This window comes from Dama dama, chromosome 11 (genome assembly GCF_033118175.1).
Source record: "Dama dama isolate Ldn47 chromosome 11, ASM3311817v1, whole genome shotgun sequence".
In the NCBI taxonomy this organism is placed as follows: domain Eukaryota; kingdom Metazoa; phylum Chordata; class Mammalia; order Artiodactyla; family Cervidae; genus Dama; species Dama dama.
This window is the reverse complement of record NC_083691.1, coordinates 66652528-66672611: the sequence shown is the minus strand read 5'-3', so window position 1 is coordinate 66672611 and position 20084 is coordinate 66652528. Positions and strand designations below refer to the sequence as shown.

The window sequence follows — 20084 nt, the reverse complement described above, 5'->3', positions numbered from 1 at the left end:
TTTATATTAATGATTATTGTCTTTGGGTTTGGTGGTAAGAAATGTTTTAAATTATGAAGTTTTAGTTCTCACCAGCAGTGTTAAAGACACAGTCACAAGCCCATGACTAGATGCACATTTCCCCCCTCTTCATTTGTTTGGTAGGAAAGTCACAGATCATAACAGTACTGTTTGTGGCTTCTTTTGTAGGTGGAAGATGCTGTGCCTTCTCCCCAGATGGGAAAGCCTTAGCAGTCGGCTTGAATGATGGAAGTTTCCTGGTTGTAAATGCTGACACTGTAGAAGACATGGTCTCCTTCCATCACAGAAAAGAAATGATCTCTGATATTAAATTTTCAAAAGGTGACAGCAAAAACTTGTAAAAATGTGTTGGGACAAAAAGTTGCGAGAGTGGATTCTTTTCAACTATTTCCTTAACCTCTAACCCATTTTAAAATGCTAAGTTCCTGGAAGTAAATTCCCACATGAAATGTTTTACTGTTAACCGCTCATTTTTCTTCATAGATACAGGAAAATACCTTGCCGTGGCATCCCATGATAACTTTGTGGATATTTACAACGTCCTGACAAGCAAAAGGGTTGGCATCTGTAAAGGTGCTTCTAGTTATATTACACACATTGACTGGGACTCTAGAGGTAAAGTATGCTGTGGCTTTTAAAATATAATTTCAGTTTTTAGAAGTCATGTCCATTCACATATTGTTTCCAAGAGCAAATGGCAGTTTAAAGAGAAACTTACAACATAAACGACTGTAATTTTACAACCCAGAAGTAGCTGCTGTTAACACATTATTAACTGGGGGATTTTTGCAGAAGTTTCTGCCTGTGCCCAGCAGTTTGTCCTGTAGGTGAATATTGAAACATCTCTGGTCAGTGATGTTTGGGTAACAAAAGACGTATTACTATATCTCTGGTCAATAAGTTGTTAAAATTTTGAGTATTTTTCCATCTTTTTATTATTATTACTACTATCACTACCACCACTATAATTATTAACTCAGCCATTGAGTTTTAAGACTGTTGAAGGTACATGATGCCTTCTGTTACCATAGCAAGCCACCTTTACCTCTGGGTCTGGCATACTATGTCCTTGCCTTGTATCTCCTTCTTAATGCTTTCCCTTTTCCTACCAATTTTCTGTCTACCAGAGAACTGCCCAAGAAGTTTCAAGTCATTTTCATCCTCCACTGGAGGTAGGAAGCTATATTCAGCTCACCTAGAGTTTCTCTGATTTCTCTCAAAACTCCCAACCTATCCCCTCCCTCCTCCAGGTCATGCCCACAGATGCAGTGGAGATTTATCTATTTATTTATGTAGCAGATCCAGCTCTTGCCATGTGCAAAGTCTGAAGCCAGAAAATGTGGAAGGTCCAGAAGGGAGTGAGACATGGTTCCTACTGTCTGCAGTGTTTATCACTGAGTGTGGGAACAGGCTTGTACCTGAGCCACACCAGAGCACAGACCAGAGGGTCACAAGGGAAGTGGTGAGCAGGGGCTCAGAGTGGCCAAGCAGCAGTAAGCACCTGGGGTTCTCTAGAGTGGATCACTTTGAAAACCCACCCCAGGGACTTGACTGATGTTAAAGTCCAGGGCAGGCATTTTATAATGGGCAGGTTCCCAGCTTTCAGCAAAGTTTAGTCCATGTGGTGGAAAGCAGCATCTCTGAGGAAAGTGCTCCCAGGGGAATCCATGGAGCCTTCATAGAAGGAGTGACCTTTGAGATGGATCTTGAAAGATGAGTAGAAGCTCAACAGATGGCAATGTCTGAGACCAGCGTTCCAGGCTGGGAAGGAACAGGTTGTGCTACCATGTGGAGGTGGGAAGAACAGGGGGATTAAGAAATAGTAATGCTGAGTGGCTGAGGGCATGAAAGGCAGGGGATGCCGTGAGGCCAAGACAGCAAGGAAAGAAACTATTAGGTCATGCTAGGAAGTTTAACCCTGAACTTTATCCCGTAAGCATTAGGTAACTCTGACAGATTAGAGTGGGGCTTTCCCTACCGTCTTGGGAAGGGTGAGAGAGCCTGGAGATGGAAAGCAAGTGAAATAAACCAAGACAAAGAGATGATGAGGGTCTCAACCAAAAACAGCTTATTTTAGAGATGCCAGTGTACTTCATGCATTTGTTGAAGTAGTGGCTGTAGACTGACCCTTCTGCCGAGCAGGAATTTCCTTGTAGCTATACATACTGCGCTTTTGGACTTAAGGTACGTATGGTACTGGAATTTGGACTTAATCAGCATTACAACCCACAGGCGTTTTACACAGAGCCATAGTGGGAGGAAGGCATGCGTGCCATTCACTGTGAGAGGTGCAAGTCCCAACAAGGGCAAAGGGGATCAGATAAGTCCCGCTCACTTTCACGTCAGGGCCAGGCAGACACAGTGCTGGGGGCTTGGGCTGGTGTGTGGAAATAGGCAGGACACGGGCCCGGGAGGCATCTAGGAACCAGTGAGGCCCAGGAGGTGAGGGGTGAGTGTAAGCAGCCACTTCTCAACCCCTTCTTTGATAGTCTCTGCTTTATTGTTCGCTTTTAAAAAAATGAAAACAAGGATTTCATCCTGTTTGATCTCTGGCTAACATCTCTGGCTATGCCCTGTTGTGAGAAAGATTTAGAACGCTGAGGGCCATCTTTATGCATATGAAGAACAGAGTGCGATGAGTTATATTTAGAACCCAACACACACACACACACACCACCTGTCTCAGTATGTGAATCCCACCACTACAGTGACCATTAGGGAGTTAAAACCAATTATTATTTACATTTCATGGAGTGAAGAACCGAGAGAAAATGGGACATAGGAAGAATATGTTTTGGTTGAGGAGATTACTTTAAAATTATTTTTACTTGTGATAAAATACATGTAACATAAAATTTGCTGTCTTAACCATTTTGAGTGTACAGTTCAGTGGTGTTAAGTTGGTGATGGACAAGGAAGCCTGGAGTGCTAGAGTGCATGGGGTCGCAAAGAGTGGGACACGACTGAGCAACTGAACTGACTGAATATTCCATTATGTGTACATACCACATTATGTTTATCCATTCATTGATCAGTGGATATTTGAGTTGCTTACAGTTTTTGGTTATTGTGAATGATATGGCTATGATCAGAGTATACAGTTCTTTTGAATATATGCCCAGAAGCAGAATTTCTGGATAAAATTCCATTTTTAAGTTTTTGGGAAACCTCCATACTATCTTCCACAGCAGCTATACCATTTTACATTCCCATCAACAGTGCACAAGAGTTTCAACTGCTCCTCATCCTCACCAATGGTTGTTATTTTCTGGGTTTTGTTTGTTTTTGACAGTAGCTATCCTAAATGGCTATTATATGGGACATTGCAGCTGTATTTACACTTGGGGAGGGTTTTTATTTTTTTGTTCTTCAAATGTGTTCTAGGCCCTGTGTCAGATGTAGGGATATAAACAGGAATAAACCCTAGATGGAAAGAACACGACCTTGCCTGGGAGCCATGAACTGCCACCACAGAGAGGCTAGGGCGGAGGTCTGCCTGAAGGCCCTCGATGTAGAGCCATCACTTTGCAGGGAGAGAGGCAAACCTCACTATTTCCATAATTTTGCCCAAAGCTAGAGTCTACGATCCAACCAACACTCAGGATGATCGAAAAGGCAGTGAGAGAAAGGAGGCCAAGGCCTTTAAAAAGCCACTTTGCCTCTCATCCTAAGTGGCCCCTTCAGTCAGTTAAGAGGATCAGACCAAATGGTTTCCGTGGCCTGAGAGGAGAATAGAATATTTTTGATTTTTAGGGAGGAGTTATACCATCTGGAGAACAAGAGCAAGTGTGCCCATGAAGCTTCCCTGGTTTAACTCCAGTTTTGTTGCCATGAGACATGTCATATCAATATTCTTCTGCTCCTGATACCCCAGTGCCTTCAACCTGTGCCAGGCTGCCTCAGGCTCAGCCTGGCTCTTCACACAGGGCCTGGAGGGCCTGCAGAGGGTAGAGAGCAGAACTGTGGAGCAGGGGTCTGTTTTGTTCCTTTGATCTTGGCAAAAATAGTGAACGCATTTGCTGGAGCCAGCTGGCTCGTCAGGGGCGGAACAGCGCAGCCGGCAGCCTCCGCAGCCTTCCGTGTCCACGGCAACCACGGGTCCCAGGAAAACCAAAAAGCACATCGGCGTTTTGTAGGAACATCAGCTACCTCTGCACAGAATGCCTAAGAAAGAAAAAAATATATATGGAGAGAGGGAAAACATGGAAGAGTATTTTCTAGTGGATGTTAGTTCTTTTCCGGAAACACCAGTACTGTAAGATCGTTTACCAAGGAACAGTTTAAGCTGTAATGGGACATCTGATTCCCATTTTCATTGCAAATGGCCTAATATGTTTGGTATATTTAGCACCAATTTTGGAATTGTTCTAAGTTGCAGATTATTTAGATACTGGGGTGACGTGTATGAATCAATCTGTGGGTTATAAAGCTCTAGGCCCCAGCAGTATGTGATGTACTCTGTACCTGCATCATGATGAGGACAGCTGTCTTTTTCAATTCTCTTATTCTGTGTGTGTAGAAATTTCTAGTGAATTTAAAAAAAAAAGTGAGGATTCTAAAAGAATAAGGGTTACTGTTATTCAGGGGCAAATTATACCTGGATTATACAGAATTTTTGCCCTTTGCTTCTGCTCTCATCCTCAGAATATTTCCATGGTTATATATTACAGAGTAGCAGGCAGTGGAAAAAAAGAGTGGTGACCTAAATAGTTCCTCTATGCTTAAAAAAAAAAAAGAAAAAGACAGTTTAATAATGGCAGTAACGAAAATTTGAGGAGAAAAACACACCCATAGTGCTACCTTCCTAACACAATAATTGATTTTTTTTTAAATTTCTTCATATCCTTGGTTTTAGAAACCCACTCAAGCCAGCTTAAATTAACAAATAAGAATAAGGAATGACTTTATTGGAAAGATAGGGATATCTCATAGAATCTAAGAATAGGAGTTATTGGGAAGATAGGGGTATCTCATAAAATCTAAGAACAGGAAGTTTCTCCTGAGAAACTGGCTTTAGGAATGAATCAGAAAATGCCTGGAACCCGGCCAGGGAGCGCCCCTCTCCCCTTCTCTCCTGCTCTGAAGCAGCCCATCTCCACTCCTCTCCTGGGTCTGGTGCCTGCGTGTGGCCCCTCTTTGCACAGGCAGGCTTTCCCTCATTTGTTCACACAGGGCCCACTCTCTGTTGCTCCCAAATGCCACCCCTAGTCCCAAAGGCCACATCCATCTCCTCCCAGCAAGGCATCCGCTGATTCAGCCTAAGATTCCAGTTTCCCGGGAGAGAGAATTTGATTGCCCAGTGTGGTCACTCCTGGGTCAATGTCCACCTCCAGAGTGCAGATGTGACCGAAGGGGCCCAGTCCAGGATGGAGGCAGTTCTCAGGGAAGGGGTGTGGGCTTGGGAGGTACCCACAGGTGTATGGTGCTTGCCAAAGTGGCTTTTAAAAACATTCCTGCAGTCAGAAAATACTTCATTGAGCTGTTTTAATAGTTTTTGGTCTGTTTTAGAAAGTATGATCTTTGAAACAATAGTGTAAAGTGAATTGTCAGGAAATTATGTATATTCTAAGAATGTTTCCATTGAGCCTTTTAATCCTGTTCCCACATCCTTTGTTATCTGCAGTCACTCTTAAGAATTCTAAAAGTCACTTTGCAGATATATCTAGTTCATTGGGAAAATATTGATTACTCATTTTCTTATAATGCTAAACAGCCAAAGCTGATTTAACTCTCTTTTTCTTTTCTCACTTTGTGTATGTTCAGCTAGTAAGTCAGGAAAATGGGCCCATTTCAGAGAAAACGCTTTCAAATTTACTTGCTCCTTACAGCAAAGGCAAATCCCCCACATCACCATGTTATAACTCAGAAAATTGGAAATGATTCAGGTTTCAGTTACGAAATGAGAGAACCTTGTTTTTAATTAGTCACTTAGAAACAGACCTGTAACTCCTGAAGTTTAGCCAAGCTAGATTTCAGATCTAAGTGCTACCCACTTAAACATTAAAGAACATGGTATAAATCACAGAGTTCTTAGTTTGGCATTCATTTTTCCAGGAAGGACATTTCAAGACTACTAGATATAAAAGAGTTATGGAAGAAAGAGGGGGCGAGGACATGCTAGTATGTATGTGTGTGTGTGTATATACATATATATATGTATATGTACACTAAATTACTTGCAGATAAAATGTTAAGATATCTGACATTTGCTTCAAAGTAATCCGGGGTGAGAGAATGAGTGGAGATTCCTGAAACAGGGCCAGCCATGTGGTAATAACCATTGAGGCTGGACATTGGCTCTCGAGGGGTTTTGTTATACCATTACTTCCGTATGTGTTTGAGATTTTCCATCGTTTAAAAAAATGCTGAAAAAAAATACTCAAATGTATATCTTTGGGGTCATTTAAATTTTCAAGCCATAAAGGATCATTGATGTGGTAGGAAGAGAATTAAGAAATCTAATCTTTTTCAACATTAATTGAAATGAATCCAAGATTAAAGTCCAAGATATTACATCAGACCGAAAGACTATTTTTGCTCAACATTTTGTTTTGGGATAAGTCTTGGATTTCTTCACAAATTTTCAATAAAAAGGGAAGGGGGAGAATGGAATGAGCATTTACAGTTTGTTTTATATGTCCTTGTCTTCCTGTTTCTAAATGTTAGGTGGCAAATCTGGAATTTATATCTTAGTAAACATGAACTCTTACAGGGTCTTTGCTTCTGGTGTTATAATTCTTGCCAATGCAGTTTGCTTTTACTAGATTTCTGTGCTAGGAAGCAACAGGGGAAAAGAGCATAAGTTAGATTTTGTCTGGCTTTGGAAAAATAGCCAGTACAGCAGAGTAAAGTAGCAACTCAATTCTTCTCTTTTTGAAGGATGTTCAAGGTAAGGCTTTATGAGGTTCATATGTTTAAAAATCATAGCTTTGGAGTTTCTACCCTGCCATGTAATTGTCTTTACATACATCCTGGATCATTCAGCATATATTTACTCAAATTATGAGACTTTGATTAAAATGAATGAAAATATCAAATGGTTGCAATCATGTTCATTTTATCACTAGAAGATAAATTCAGAGGTTAATTGTCTCCTGCTTTATTCTATCATAACAGGAAAATTACTGCAGGTTAATTCAGGTGCCAAAGAACAACTCTTCTTTGAAGCTCCAAGAGGCAAACGGCATATAATAAGACCTTCCGAGGTAACAATCTCACACAAAGCTCTTAAAAAATAGTTCATGATTTACTATGTGCATTTAAGTAAAACTTATCATTACTATTCACTAAAATGAGTTATAGTTGCATGTCTTTCAGGCTTGACCATTTCTTAAATCTGACTGCTTACCCTGGTTTCCTACTTTCTGAGGAGGTATGGATTCACTGTGCCACTGACATAGCCATCTCTAATTGGTGTTCTCCTTAATTTTTCTCAGCCAGAAGACAATGACTGAGCTAACAGTTTGAATGCTACATGTTACTTTTCCTGTTCTACATGTTCTGTCATTTTGTGCAAAGCTTTTTAGGAACTTAAAATTCTGAAACATGCTTTCTCAGTGGTTACTGTTTGCAATAGTAAACAATATCTTTTGCAACAATAAGAGAAATTATTTTTCAAAACAAAACTATCCACAACCTGACCATCCTAATGTAGCGAGCTGTTGCCTTTTCCCTTTTTTTTCCTCATGCTTCTATCCACATACATCATTTTTTCATTGCTGAAATCAAATCCTAGACAAAATTTTTGAATCCATGAACTAACACCCTCCTGAAATCTCTTCCTAAAGGCTTGGCTGCTTTGGTCTTTCAGTCTGCACGTGCTTCCGCGTAGTAAACCCTGCTGGCCAAAAAGGTCATTGCCTGATGGAGCACTAAGGACGTCCTTTTAGTCCCAGGAGACATTCTAACTCATTTATTCACTATGTAACCTTTGATGAAAGAAAAGGAAATATTGCTTCTTTAGAGGAAAAAGAGTCAAGGGTATGCCACCAAGGGACAGGCATCTTCCTCTCTCTAGCTTCAGTTAGCTAGCAATATAAGCTATCCCAGTATTCTAGTGTACTTCTGGACTTCTGTTCATTCATAATATTTTAATTGTTTCTAAAGGAAATATATGTGCAGTACATGACACACCCAAGTGGTTACAGACGATGGCATTGTATTAATGGAAATTGTTAATGGATCGATTAATCGCACTCCCAAACTCCAGTTTATTTACCTTTGATCAGTCTTTAACTTTTCTATATGGGGAAACTTTAAAAGCCTTGAGTCAGGGATATTTTGAAGTATGCCCTTCCTTCACTGAATATCTGTGCACTGTTCCAGACACTTCGTACACCTGTATCCCAATCCTCGGAGAGTGGTTTACCTACTATGAGTCAGGCTGGTGTGTGATAGTTGTCAACCTCATTTTACAGACAGGGACGTTAAGGCTCTAAGAAAGTAAAAGGACCACAGAGCTTTGGTCCCAGACCAGAGGGGTCTGTGTGTCACTCCACAGCCTAGACCATGCAGCGTCATTTTACATCACTTTACCTGTATTTTCCCTTCCAGGTCTAGTCCCCCAAATAAGTTTACTAAAATAAGATTCAGTAGAACCACGTGGTGGAGGACGGATGAGGTCAACTTGGGACAGATGAACAATTTTAGATTAAAAAATACCTCCAGAGGTAGCTCATCCTTTTACTTAGCAATATTGTCAGGCCCCTCAATTAAGTATGCAGGATTTTGAAATTTTTCTTTGCAAAAAGTTTTTTTTTAAAGAAATAGTCTTGGTGAAACTAACACAAAGCTTACCCAGCAAATTTTTAACTATGACAGCTATTAAAATGTCCATTTATATACATCTAATGCAGCATGGTGCAGTTAAGGCAGCTCTATCCTAGGAGCCCAACTCCTTAGAGCCTGACTTCTCCTCTGCTTGCTAAGCAGGCCGGGATTTAAATTACTCACTTCTTGTTGGGCTCCAGTTGCCTCCTCTGCAAAGCAGTGATGATAATGACATACCTGCCGGGGCAAGGTGCTATGGGAGACACCCTTGGAGGGCTCTCCTTCTGTCTAAATTCCGGGGTGTTTAACAAGTCTATTTACCCGTTTTGGGTTTTGTTGGTTACAGGGATCATTCTTTTTTAAATTTATTTTATTGAAGTATAATTGATTCACAGTGTTATATTAGATCTGCTATACAGCAAAGTGACTCATATTATGTAGCTCAATGTTACACATATATATCCCATTCTGTAATGTTCCATTTTAAATGCAGTTTCTAAAAAAAAATAAATCACTTTCTGTAGCTTCTGACAAGTTAGACATATGCCTCCCCCAGATAGCATGGTGTTCAGATCTGGCCAAGGGTGTTCTGTTGGGGTGACTATAGGGTGAGCAAGACCAGCTCACCCCCATTCCTCCCTGTAGAATGAGTCCAGGAAAGGTGCCACCCAAGGAGGGTGTCAGAAATGAAATCTCGTATCTATAAAGGAGTCAGTGACCAGAAGCCCATTTCTGGAACCAGAGTTGGGGGTTCCCTGCTTCTCTTCCTGTGAAGGTCAGTTGAGGATGTCATAAGGAGTTGGGGAGACTCCACTTGCAGCTCGGAAGACTGAGGTAGTTATGGGGGAACCACCTCACGTCACCGAGGTCTGCGGCCTTGCTTGAGCACCCACACTCACTGGGTGAACCGCCGTTTTTTGGTTCCAATTCTGCATGTGTCCAGAAGAAACACAGAATTTTAAATGAGAAATTTGAGTGACTAAAATATGTATAGCACCTCCTCACAGTGTGACTCAAATCCTAGCTGCTTCGTGTCATTTCCCTCCCAGGCAGTGGTGCCAAGCAGGAAACAACAGAAATGGAAGGTGAGGTACATTAACAACGTGCCAAGCAGCTTCCAGATCCACAGAGAGCAATCTGGCCTTTCATTTTAGCTACAGTTCTCTAATGAGTTTTTATAGCTTTTTAAACAGTGCTTCAAAGTGCTTGTGCATAGAAACTGTACTGTTAAGGTACACTAGTAGGTCTTGAATGAAAGTAAATAAAATCATATTCCCCTGGGAAAGTCTAATCCACAGTGGTGGCGGTACTGTTATTGTTTTCCTTTTAAAAAAAGGAAAGAAAAGCCTTGATTTTTTCAGAATTAAACATATTTGAATTGTGAATCTTCCTGTCCGTGAACTTCATATAAAACAGTTCTAAAGGATAAAACGTATATTCATGCAACAGAGTATGAACATCTCTTCCAGTTTTTAAGATGATCTCTCTAGAGCATAAAGAATATTAAGCTAGCTGCAGAATCTTATTGTTCTTTCCTCCAAGGAAGCAGTCCTTTTAAAAGTTCTGTCCTGTGCCTTTTTAAAATACTTTGCTAAACGATCAGCCCCATTGATCAGTCTAGCTCAGTGGTTCTCAATTTGCCCTCTCTCCCAGGGATATTTGACAATGTTTGGGGACAACCTGGGGAGGTGGTGCTACTGGTATCAAGTGGGTCGAGGACAGGGATGCTGCTAAACAGGCAGGACAGCCCCTGAACACACATAATTATCTAGCCTGGAATGTCGATAGAGCTGATGGTGAGAAACCCTGATTTAGCTTATGGCATTTTGATGTTTGTTCAGTTGCTAAGTCATGTCTGATTCTTTGTGATCCCATGGACTCCAGCACGCCAGGCTTCCCTGTCCTTCACTATCTCCCAGAGTTTGCTCAAACTCATGTCCTTTGAGTCAGTGATGCCACCCAACCATTTCATCCTCTGTCACCCTCTTCTCCTTTTGCCATCAGTCTTTCCCAACATCAGGGTCTTTTCTAATGAGTCAGTTCTTTGCATCAGGTGGTCAATGTATTGGAGCTTCAGCATCAGTCCTTCAAATGAATATTCAGGACTGATTTCCTTTAGGATTTACTGGTTTGATATCCTTACTGTCCAAGGGACTCTCAAGAGTCTTCTCTAACACCACAGTTCAAAAGCATCAATTCTTCAGCACTCAGCCTTTGTTATGGTCCAACTCTCACCTCCATACGTGACTACTGGAAAAACTGTATCTTTGACTATATGGACCTTGTCAGCAAAGTGATGTCTTTGCTTTTTAATGCTCTATGTAGGTTTGTCATAGCTTTCCTTTCAAGGTGCAAGGGTATTTTAATTTCATGGCTCTTTTAATTTCACAATTTCGTGTCTTTTAATTTCATGACTCTTTGCGACCCCATGGGCTGTAGCCTGCTAGGCTCCTTTGTCCATGGATTTCTCTAGGTAAGAATACTGCAGTGGGTAGCCATTCCTTTCTGCAGGAGATCTTCCCAGCCCAGGGATCAACCCTGGGTCTCCTACATTGCAGGCAGATTCTTTACTGTCTGAGCCACCAGGGAAGCCCCAGCTTATGGCATATACAATGATTAATATCTAGGTGAGAATTAAAAACCTTTGTTATTGTCAGGTGTCCACAATTCAAACCTGTTCATTTTATCTAGGGGAGCATATATGGAGGTTTGACTGCAGTGTTGGTTTATCGAGACAATATATATGCCACTTTAAAAATGCAGCTGAGAATTTTAGGCACTGCAGCGTACAAAATACCCGGTGTTAGCAAAGTCATCATTTAGAACTATTCAACCTCGGTTTGTTTCTTTTAAATAAAACAAAAAGATCTCTGGGTTGTACAAAATATATTAATTTTCCTTCTTTTCAAGATTGAGAAGATAGAATGGGACACGTGGACCTGTGTGCTGGGGCCCACCTGTGAGGGCATCTGGCCAGTGCATAGCGACGTGACTGATGTAAATGCTGCCAGCCTCACCAAAGACTGTTCCCTCTTAGCCACAGGAGATGACTTTGGTTTCATTAAACTTTTCTCATATCCTGTCAAGGTAATATTGCATGTTTACTATACTTATTTGCTTAGTTTCAAATAATAACCCCAAATCTATCTATTGTATTTAAGTGGATTTTTAAATATCAAAGGAATAAGTAATCAATATTGTTATCTACAGTTATTTACATTTGCAGTTGTACAGTTATCTACATCATGGTTATTTATGCCCGTAGAAACCTTGGTGACCTTATGTTTACTAGTTTGAGTCAGAATCTCATGGTGTAGAATTCTTCCCTGAAAGTCTGTCAGTGGACATCAAATCCAACATCTCCCGAACTGCAAAGTAAGAATTTTCTTTACAATTTGGCCTGGCACTTTTACTAGCCTACTTTTAGAAATGAAGAATTTACTACTGCCCAAGGTAGCGCAGTTCATTTTTAAATCACTCTATTGTTAAAATGCTTTGTGCTAGATAGAGCTGATTTTTGTTTTCCTTTAGCCAAAGTTCTACCTTCTGAATTGTTGTTGAATAAGTCCAGTCTTCTGATAGCCTTCATGTGTGGGAAGATCGTATTTGACCCCCTGAAGTTGCATTTTCTCCAGTCTAAACATCCAGTTCCTTCAGTAACAAACTGTCTAGCTGGCTCCTCCTCTGTTTTATCAATTCCATTAAATTTTTTGTTGTTTCATCTTTTAGTTTTATTGAGATGTAACTGACATGCAGCACTGTATAAGTTTAAGGTGTACTTGATGATTTGACTTAGATACCTTATGAAATGATTATCACCATAAGTTTAGCGAGCATCTGTCATCTAAACAGTGACAAAGCAACAGAAAAAGAAATGTTTTTCCTTGTGATGAGAACTCTTGGGATTTATTCTATTAACAACTTTCATTATAATATACAGCAGAATTAGCATAATGTTGCATCCCTGATATTTATTTATCTTCTAACTGGAAGTTTGTACCTTTTGACTGCCTTTATCTAGTCCCCCCACACCCCTCACTTCTGATAATTACAAATTGGTCTCTTTTTCCAAGAGTTTATTTATTTGTTTGTTTTGAAGTATAGTCGACTTACAATGCTGTGTTAGTTCAGATATTATGTTATTATTGACTATATTCCCCAACTCTGCTCATTTCATCCTCATGACTCATTTATTTTGTCACTCTCAATCTCCCTTATCCATTTCAATTCCATTTCAAAGTAGCTCCTCTAGGACCAAATTCAGGTCCATCCAGGTTGCTGCAAATGGCATTATTTCATTCTTTGCAATGGCTGAGTAAAATGCCATTGTATATATGAGCCATGTCTTCTTTATCCATCATCTGTTGATGGACATTTAACTTGTTTCCATGTCTTTGCTATTGTAAATAGTGCTGCAGTGAACACTGGGGTGCACGCATCCTTTCAAACCATATTTTTCTTTCAATATATGCCAAGGAGTGGGGTTGCTGAATCATATAGTAGCTCTATTTTTAGTTCCTTAAGGAACCTCCATATTATTCTCCATAGTGGCTGTACACCTAAAACTAACACAACATTATTATCAACTGAACTCCAATAGAAAATAAAAATTAAAAAAAAAACAAAGTGCTTCAGATGCAGTCTGATCAGCTCAGGGTTCATTTCAGTAGGACTCTTTATCTTCTTGTTTTGACTTTATTTTTGTATTTAATCAAAGAAAGATGGCATCAGCTCTTTTGGCTGCCATACCACACAACTGAATCATAGATATTATTCCCCAAAATGGTAAGGTTGTCCCCCTTCTTGGACTTACACAATTGATCTTCTAAAATCTGAGTACACAGCTTTGTATTTGTACCAAATAAGATTTATTTTGTTTATTTTCCCACATAAACATATCTTGTTTATGTTTCAACCTATCAACATCTTTGAAATGCCTTTACAAAGTATTTATTTACTTTCCCTTTCAGCATCACATCATTCTCTGATTTTAGGAGTGTGAGTTCCAAATCATAGAAGGAAAAAAAAAAGACTAGAACAACCAAATAGCACCACCAAGAGCCCCCTTTCAATTTGGCATTCTGTTAGTTAATACATACATATTAGTAACAGGCATTTAAATCTGTCTGACCCTGCCATCATGGAGCTCATATTTCTATCTCTAGTCTGATAAGATATCATTAAAACTTAGCAAATATCTTGCTGAAAGCCAGATTATGTCTCTGGTATTTTTAATCTCTCCTAAACAAACCAACCAATAAAAGATATGCAGTTAGTTCACTGTGAAACCCTGTTGTCGCCTAGTCATCATTACTTTTCCAAGTGCTTATCAACCTTCTGTGTAATAATTCACCCTAGAATTTTCCAGGGATTGCATCAACTCATGAGTCAGTATGTGCCAGAGTCTATGAGTTTTCCCTTTTGGATCTGGAAACTTTTTTTTTGGATGCCACTTCCCCTGGCTTCCAAACTCTCAACCATTACTGACCTTATTTCTGTAATTACATTTGAAGGTGTCTGCACTCAAGGACATGAGCTCTCTTTGGACCTCTCTGGTTTGAGGAGCATCCCCTTTAACAGAGGCGATCATTAAATCTGCTCCCTGTTCATATTAAGCCATCTGAAGTAAGCAGTGTTCCTAACTATTCTCTTTTTCTTCTAGCCCTAAACATATCTTTAAAATCCTTTCCAGGTGTCTTGGCTTTTTATTTTTGCTTTCCTGAAACTGTACTAACGTTGTCTGTAGAATATTTTTGTGTTCATCCCTGGTTATCTGCTCCTGCTTCTGTTACTTGTACATTTAAAACCTGAATACATCAACTCCCTCTTCAGCCACTTTGGACTCTTTAGATGCCTCCTTCTTGCCTTATTCATTTGTTAATGTCCCCTCAGAATATCATTTTGGGGAGCCTTTTCTAATATACACTTCTGACTGTGCCCCATGCTCCTTTCATTGTCCATCGAGAAGCTACTTGGTAGCCTTCTCCCAGTGATTCACCACGTTACTATCACCTACCAGCCCTTTCTATTTGATAAGAGTTCAGTTCTACATTGCAGTTTTCCTTGCTACTTCTACATTTTTTGAAATGAGGCTGCCAGCAGGACAAGTCAAGTTGGTGCTACCCTGGTTTTAGTGGACTGAGGTCTGAGCAGGTGTTTAGATACCTGAAATCCTCATGATACTATTGCATCATGGTCCGGAGCCAGATTTATTGTTTGTCTTGGGAGCTCATCACCCACATCCCTCGTGTGACCAGGAAGACTGTCTCCCGCAGTAATTTTGAGGTGTGTTCCTCCAACTCCTGGAGTTCCGGAAGGCTCCTTAGAGACAACCCCAGGAAACAAGGGGGGGGGGGGCAACTGGAGGGGTGCTGAGGTGCCCCTCCTTCTCCAGAGACACTCTATGTTTTTGCCTTTTATACATTGAGCTTCTATGTAAGATTTTCCCCAAGATTTTATTGTGAAAATTTTCAAGCATATAGGAAAGCTGGAAGAATGATAGGGTGAACTCCTAGAAACCCACCACTTAGATTTTGTAATTCGAAGTAAATTGTTGACATCAGGATACTTACCCCAATTGTTTCAATTTGCATATCATTAACTAGAGTTCATTTTTTAAGTTTTTTTTTTAAGTAAATTTTATGTATAGTTGAGATGCACCAATTTTAAGGTTCCTTTTGAAAAACTTTGACAAACACATACACCTGAATTATCCAAGTCAGTCAGTCAGTCAGTCAATTCATTCGCTCAGCTGAGTCCGACTCTTTGTGACCCCATGGATTGCAGTACACCAGGCCTTCCTGTCCATCACCAACTCCCAGAGTTTACTCAAACTCATGTCCATTGAGTCAGTGATGCCATCCAACCATCTCATCCTGTTGTCCCTTTCTCCTCCCGCCTTCAGTCTTTCCTAGCATCAGGGTCTTTTTCAAATGAGTCAGTTCTTCGCATCAGGTGGCCAAAGTATTGGAGTTTCAGCTTCAGCATCAGTCCTTCCAATGAATATTCAGGACCGATCTTCTTTAGGATGGGCTGGTTGGATCTCCTTGCAGTCCAAGGGACTCTCAAGAGTCTTCTCCAACACCACAGTTCAAAAGCATCAATTCTTCAGCTCTCAGCTTTCTTTATAGTCCAACTCTCACATCCATACGTGACTACTGGAAAAACCATAGCTTTGCCTAGATGGACCTTTGTTGGCAAAGTAATGTCTCTGCTTTTCAATATGCTGTCTAGGTTGGCCATAACTTTTCTTCCAAGGAGCAAGCATCTTTTAATCCAAACTTCTATCAAAATATAGAACAGTATCATCATCCCAGGAAGTACCCCCATGCTAACTTCTAGGCACTCTCCACCCACCCCCCACCCTCAGATGAAAAAACTATTCCAATGTTGTTTTTGTTTTTGTTACCATAGATTAGCTTTCCCTGTTTCAGAACTTCATATAAATGGAATGATCAATTAGGAACCATTTTATTTCTGGCTTCTTTCACTCAGATATTATTTCTGAGATTTCTTCATGTTGTGTGTAACAATGTTGTTGTTTAGTCACTACGTCATGTCTGACTCTAAATAAGGCTAAGTCATGTCTGACTCTCAATAATCCTATCCTTTCCTTTTTATAGCTGAGTAGAATTCCATTGTGTGGATATAGTAGTTTGTTTATCCACCCAGCCATCAGTAGACACATGCTTTTCCTGTGTTTGGTTATAATGAAGTTGCAGTGAACATTTTTGGACACATCTATGTGGACATATATTTTTTTTCTTTCTTTTAAGTAAATATGTGGGAGTGGAATTTCTGTGTTATTGGGGAAAATGTGTGTTTGTCTTTTTAAGAAACTGCCAGATCTTTTTCCAAAACAGTTGTATCATTTTATGTTCTCACCAAAAATGTCAGATTTCTAGTTGCCAATTTGACGTTGTCAGACTTATAAAATTTAGCTGTCTTGAGGAGTAAATAGTGTGATCTTACTGTGTTTATAACTTATGTTTCCCTGGTGACTAATCGTGCTAAGCATTTTTCGTTTGCTTATTGGCCATTTGTGAAGTGTTTGTAAAAATCTTTTGTCCACTATTTTAAACTGAATTATTTATCTTTTTATTCTTGAGTTCTACTGTGCAAGATTTGACTGAAGAAGTTCCATAATTTAAAAGCATTTGAAAACCAGTCAAATATAAACCACTTTGATAGTATCACTTCTCTCCTTTCTTTTTTTTTTTTTTTTTTAATCTGATTTTCCTGGTATTCTTTCCTTCCCAATTTCATGGACCAAGCTGGAGAACATTTCTAGATGTATAGTCACACTCCTCCAATGCTCTGGGTGTGTTGGCCACACTTCATCTGTTATGGACAGAATGTTTTTGTCCCCACTAAACTTCCTATGTTAAAGCCCTAACGTCCAATGTGACTGGATATGTAGAGAGGGCATTTATAGAAATACTTAAGGTTAAATGAGGTCATAAGTGTGGGTCTCTGATCCGATAAGATTAGTGTCCTTATAAGAAGAGACACCAATGAGCTCACTCACTCTCCCCATGCACACACATGCTGAGGAGGAAAGGCTAGATAGAAAGTTTCTCCGTGCTCATATAAGGGGTCCACAAGCCGGGGCAAGAGCCCACACCAGGATTCAAATTGGCTGGCACCTTGGTCTTAAACTTCCCAGCCTGCAGAACTGTGTGGAATAAAATTCTGTTATGTAAGCCACCCAACATGAGGCATTTTTCATGGCAACCCTACCAAACTAAGACACCATGCTGTTGCAGTGTTCTCATACTGAGTATCATGTCCTCAAGTCTTGGTGATGCCTGCAAGACCATATTATCATCACACAGCTCTCTGTCCAAAATTCAAGTTCCACTTGTTAGACTCTAATATCATGTCTTCTTCTTAACCCTTTTCCTTGTTCTCCTTTCCTTTGAGTTAGTAGGTCTCTCTTCTGGCATTTTTTCTATCCATGCCTTACATAGGCACTTTTACAATTTAAAATCTTGATGTGGGCACTAGTCCCCTGACAATCATATTGTTTCCACATTTGTTTCCAAAGTAGAGCCCATAAAATAGACTCGACTTTGTCAGAGCCCACCCATTTGTCCACTAGCTTAAACCACGTCCCAGAAAAACTGATGCTGTCCTTTAACACCATCCATTTGCTTCCCATAACCTTCCTTCCTTCCTTTCCAAAGCTGTTCCCCTTCACTCTACCAGAGAGGCTAAAATACCACCATATTGCTTACATTTTAAAAATGTAAATGTTTACTTTTTAAAAAAATCCACCCTCCAGTTCTTAAGTGTCCTTCTCATAATGTCAAAGGCTCTAGAGAAAGATTCATCAAAGAGGAATCTTGTATGTAGAATTTTACAGACAGAGAAACTGTGCGTAAAATGTTATAAACATGGGGAAAGGGTACATAGCTTTCATCAGATTCTCACGAATTTCTTCTTAAAAACAGTTAACAACAAGCATTCTGGAGACATATTTCAGATTCTCTATTCTTTCATGACTCAGTGGAAGAGGAAGATTGTGGTTATGAGTCCTGATGGTTGTTACAAAAGTGCATATTTTGGCAGGATGACCCAGAAAGACAGCTCATCTGACCCAGCTGTGCCAGGCCTCCAGGAGGCCCCACCCATAGGCCCTCAGGGAACCGCCAAACACCCTGCTCCAGGGGGAGCAGCTGGCTTCCTGGAACCTTCTAGTAGCTGTGTGAATTCCCATTGTTCTGTGGAGCAGGGATCTGGTTTCCTATTCTGAGAACCTTGCATCATCTCAACGGGAATAATCTCAGCTCTGTTAAACAACTTCAGTGACTTAGAACTTTTTCCTTTTTCTCTTTCTGCTTGCTCTGTGTCACTTTCTTTTCCCCTGCAGCCTAATTCTGATCATTTTAGAGTGTTTTTTTTTCCTTTATATCTTTCCTTTTGAATTCTTCTACCTAGATGCAGGAGTAGAAAGAGGGATTTCTAAGCTCTTTCACTTTCTCTGCTTCTCAAGAGACCAACTTGCATTTGTAGCGGGTCAAGATGGGTCGCTTCCCGCTTCCAGCAGGAAGACCAGCAGGACACGTGGCTGTCACCACTCTGACCGTCCTCTCTGTTTCCATGCCTTCTGGATCTCACATGGTCACACAGTGGCTTCCTTAGAAATCCTTACTTGGCTCTGCCATTTTCTCTAGCAAATAGTGGCTCTGGAGGGCTTCCTAGAAATGCTGCCTGCCTGCTTGCTTCCTATTCTGTCTAGACTCCGTACTCTGCTGAGGGGTGGACACTTCCACTCAGCTGTCAGGTAGGAGTCAGCCAAATACACAGAGATCGTGACCATGAGTATTTCAAAGTCACGTACTGCCCTGCCCTGCCCGTGTCTCCTGCCATGCGTCTGCGCTGGTTTCAGGTTTCCCAGCCCGCCCGTCCAAAACTCTCTGGAAGCCTCTTGTCAACGACTGAATAAAGTTTTCATCTGAGACACCAGTGCCCCTTGCATGACCTCAGAAAGTTCATGTGGCTCCCCACGTTGCATAAGGTATTCCCTGGGAGTCGCTAAGAGGATGGAAAGTCTCTCCCTCTTTCGGTGCTCCCACTGAAGCTATTTTTGCCAGGCTGTGGCTCATGCCCTGAAAATGGAAGCTGGTCTCTGGTGCCAGCCTGGGCTTCTCACTGCCTGTCAGGACTACCCGGACGAGAACAGCTGCTCTCACCTCACTCAGCCTTTCCCACTGGGGTGGTGTGGCTTGGGTGCCACTGAAGAGCTTTCAATAGAGACTAATAAATCGGGTTATATTTATTTGGTTATGTTTGGCTTTTTAAAAGTTTGACCTACTCTAATCAGTTCAATACATATGGATTTAATTTTATTTTAATTTTTCAGATATAACCTGAAGGTTGTTTAATTGTGGAACTTTTTGGGGGGGGTTATATTTGTTTAAAAGGAGCTTACTTTGATTTTTTGTGTTTTGTTTTTTTTCTTAAGGTGGCTTGTCAACCTGTTTATTAATTGTATTTTTTTCAGTTTATGTTCTTTCTTTTTGGGAGTTTTGTTGTTTGTTTTTTCCCTTCTCTTTCAGCTCACTTTGTTTTAATATCAGTTTACTTGAGTGTTTCTAGTGTTAGGAATTGTTTCCAGTGTCCGTGACAGAAACTGTTGCTTTGCTTTTAAATCTTCCTTGCTGCCCCAGGATCATAAGAAGGCCCTGCTCGTCTGTCACAACCTGGACTGTGGTAAAAAAGGCACTGAGGGGGATGACTGGGGAGACTCTTTGATCTCAAATGTCAGCCAGACTCACCATCCGGAGTTCACA

The 20084-nt window shown here is 40.5% G+C and overlaps 1 protein-coding gene across 1 annotated transcript in view; it reads left to right on the top strand.

The window, feature by feature from the left end:
- Nucleotides 1-20084, top strand: part of EML6 (EMAP like 6) — a 274839-nt gene that overhangs the window by 215024 nt on the left and 39731 nt on the right. Inside the window, exons 22-25 of the mRNA XM_061155430.1 lie at nt 190-342; nt 505-636; nt 7138-7226; nt 11701-11877. Coding sequence (XP_061011413.1) covers nt 190-342; nt 505-636; nt 7138-7226; nt 11701-11877 — 551 coding nt within the window. The remainder of the gene's footprint in view (nt 1-189; nt 343-504; nt 637-7137; nt 7227-11700; nt 11878-20084) is intronic.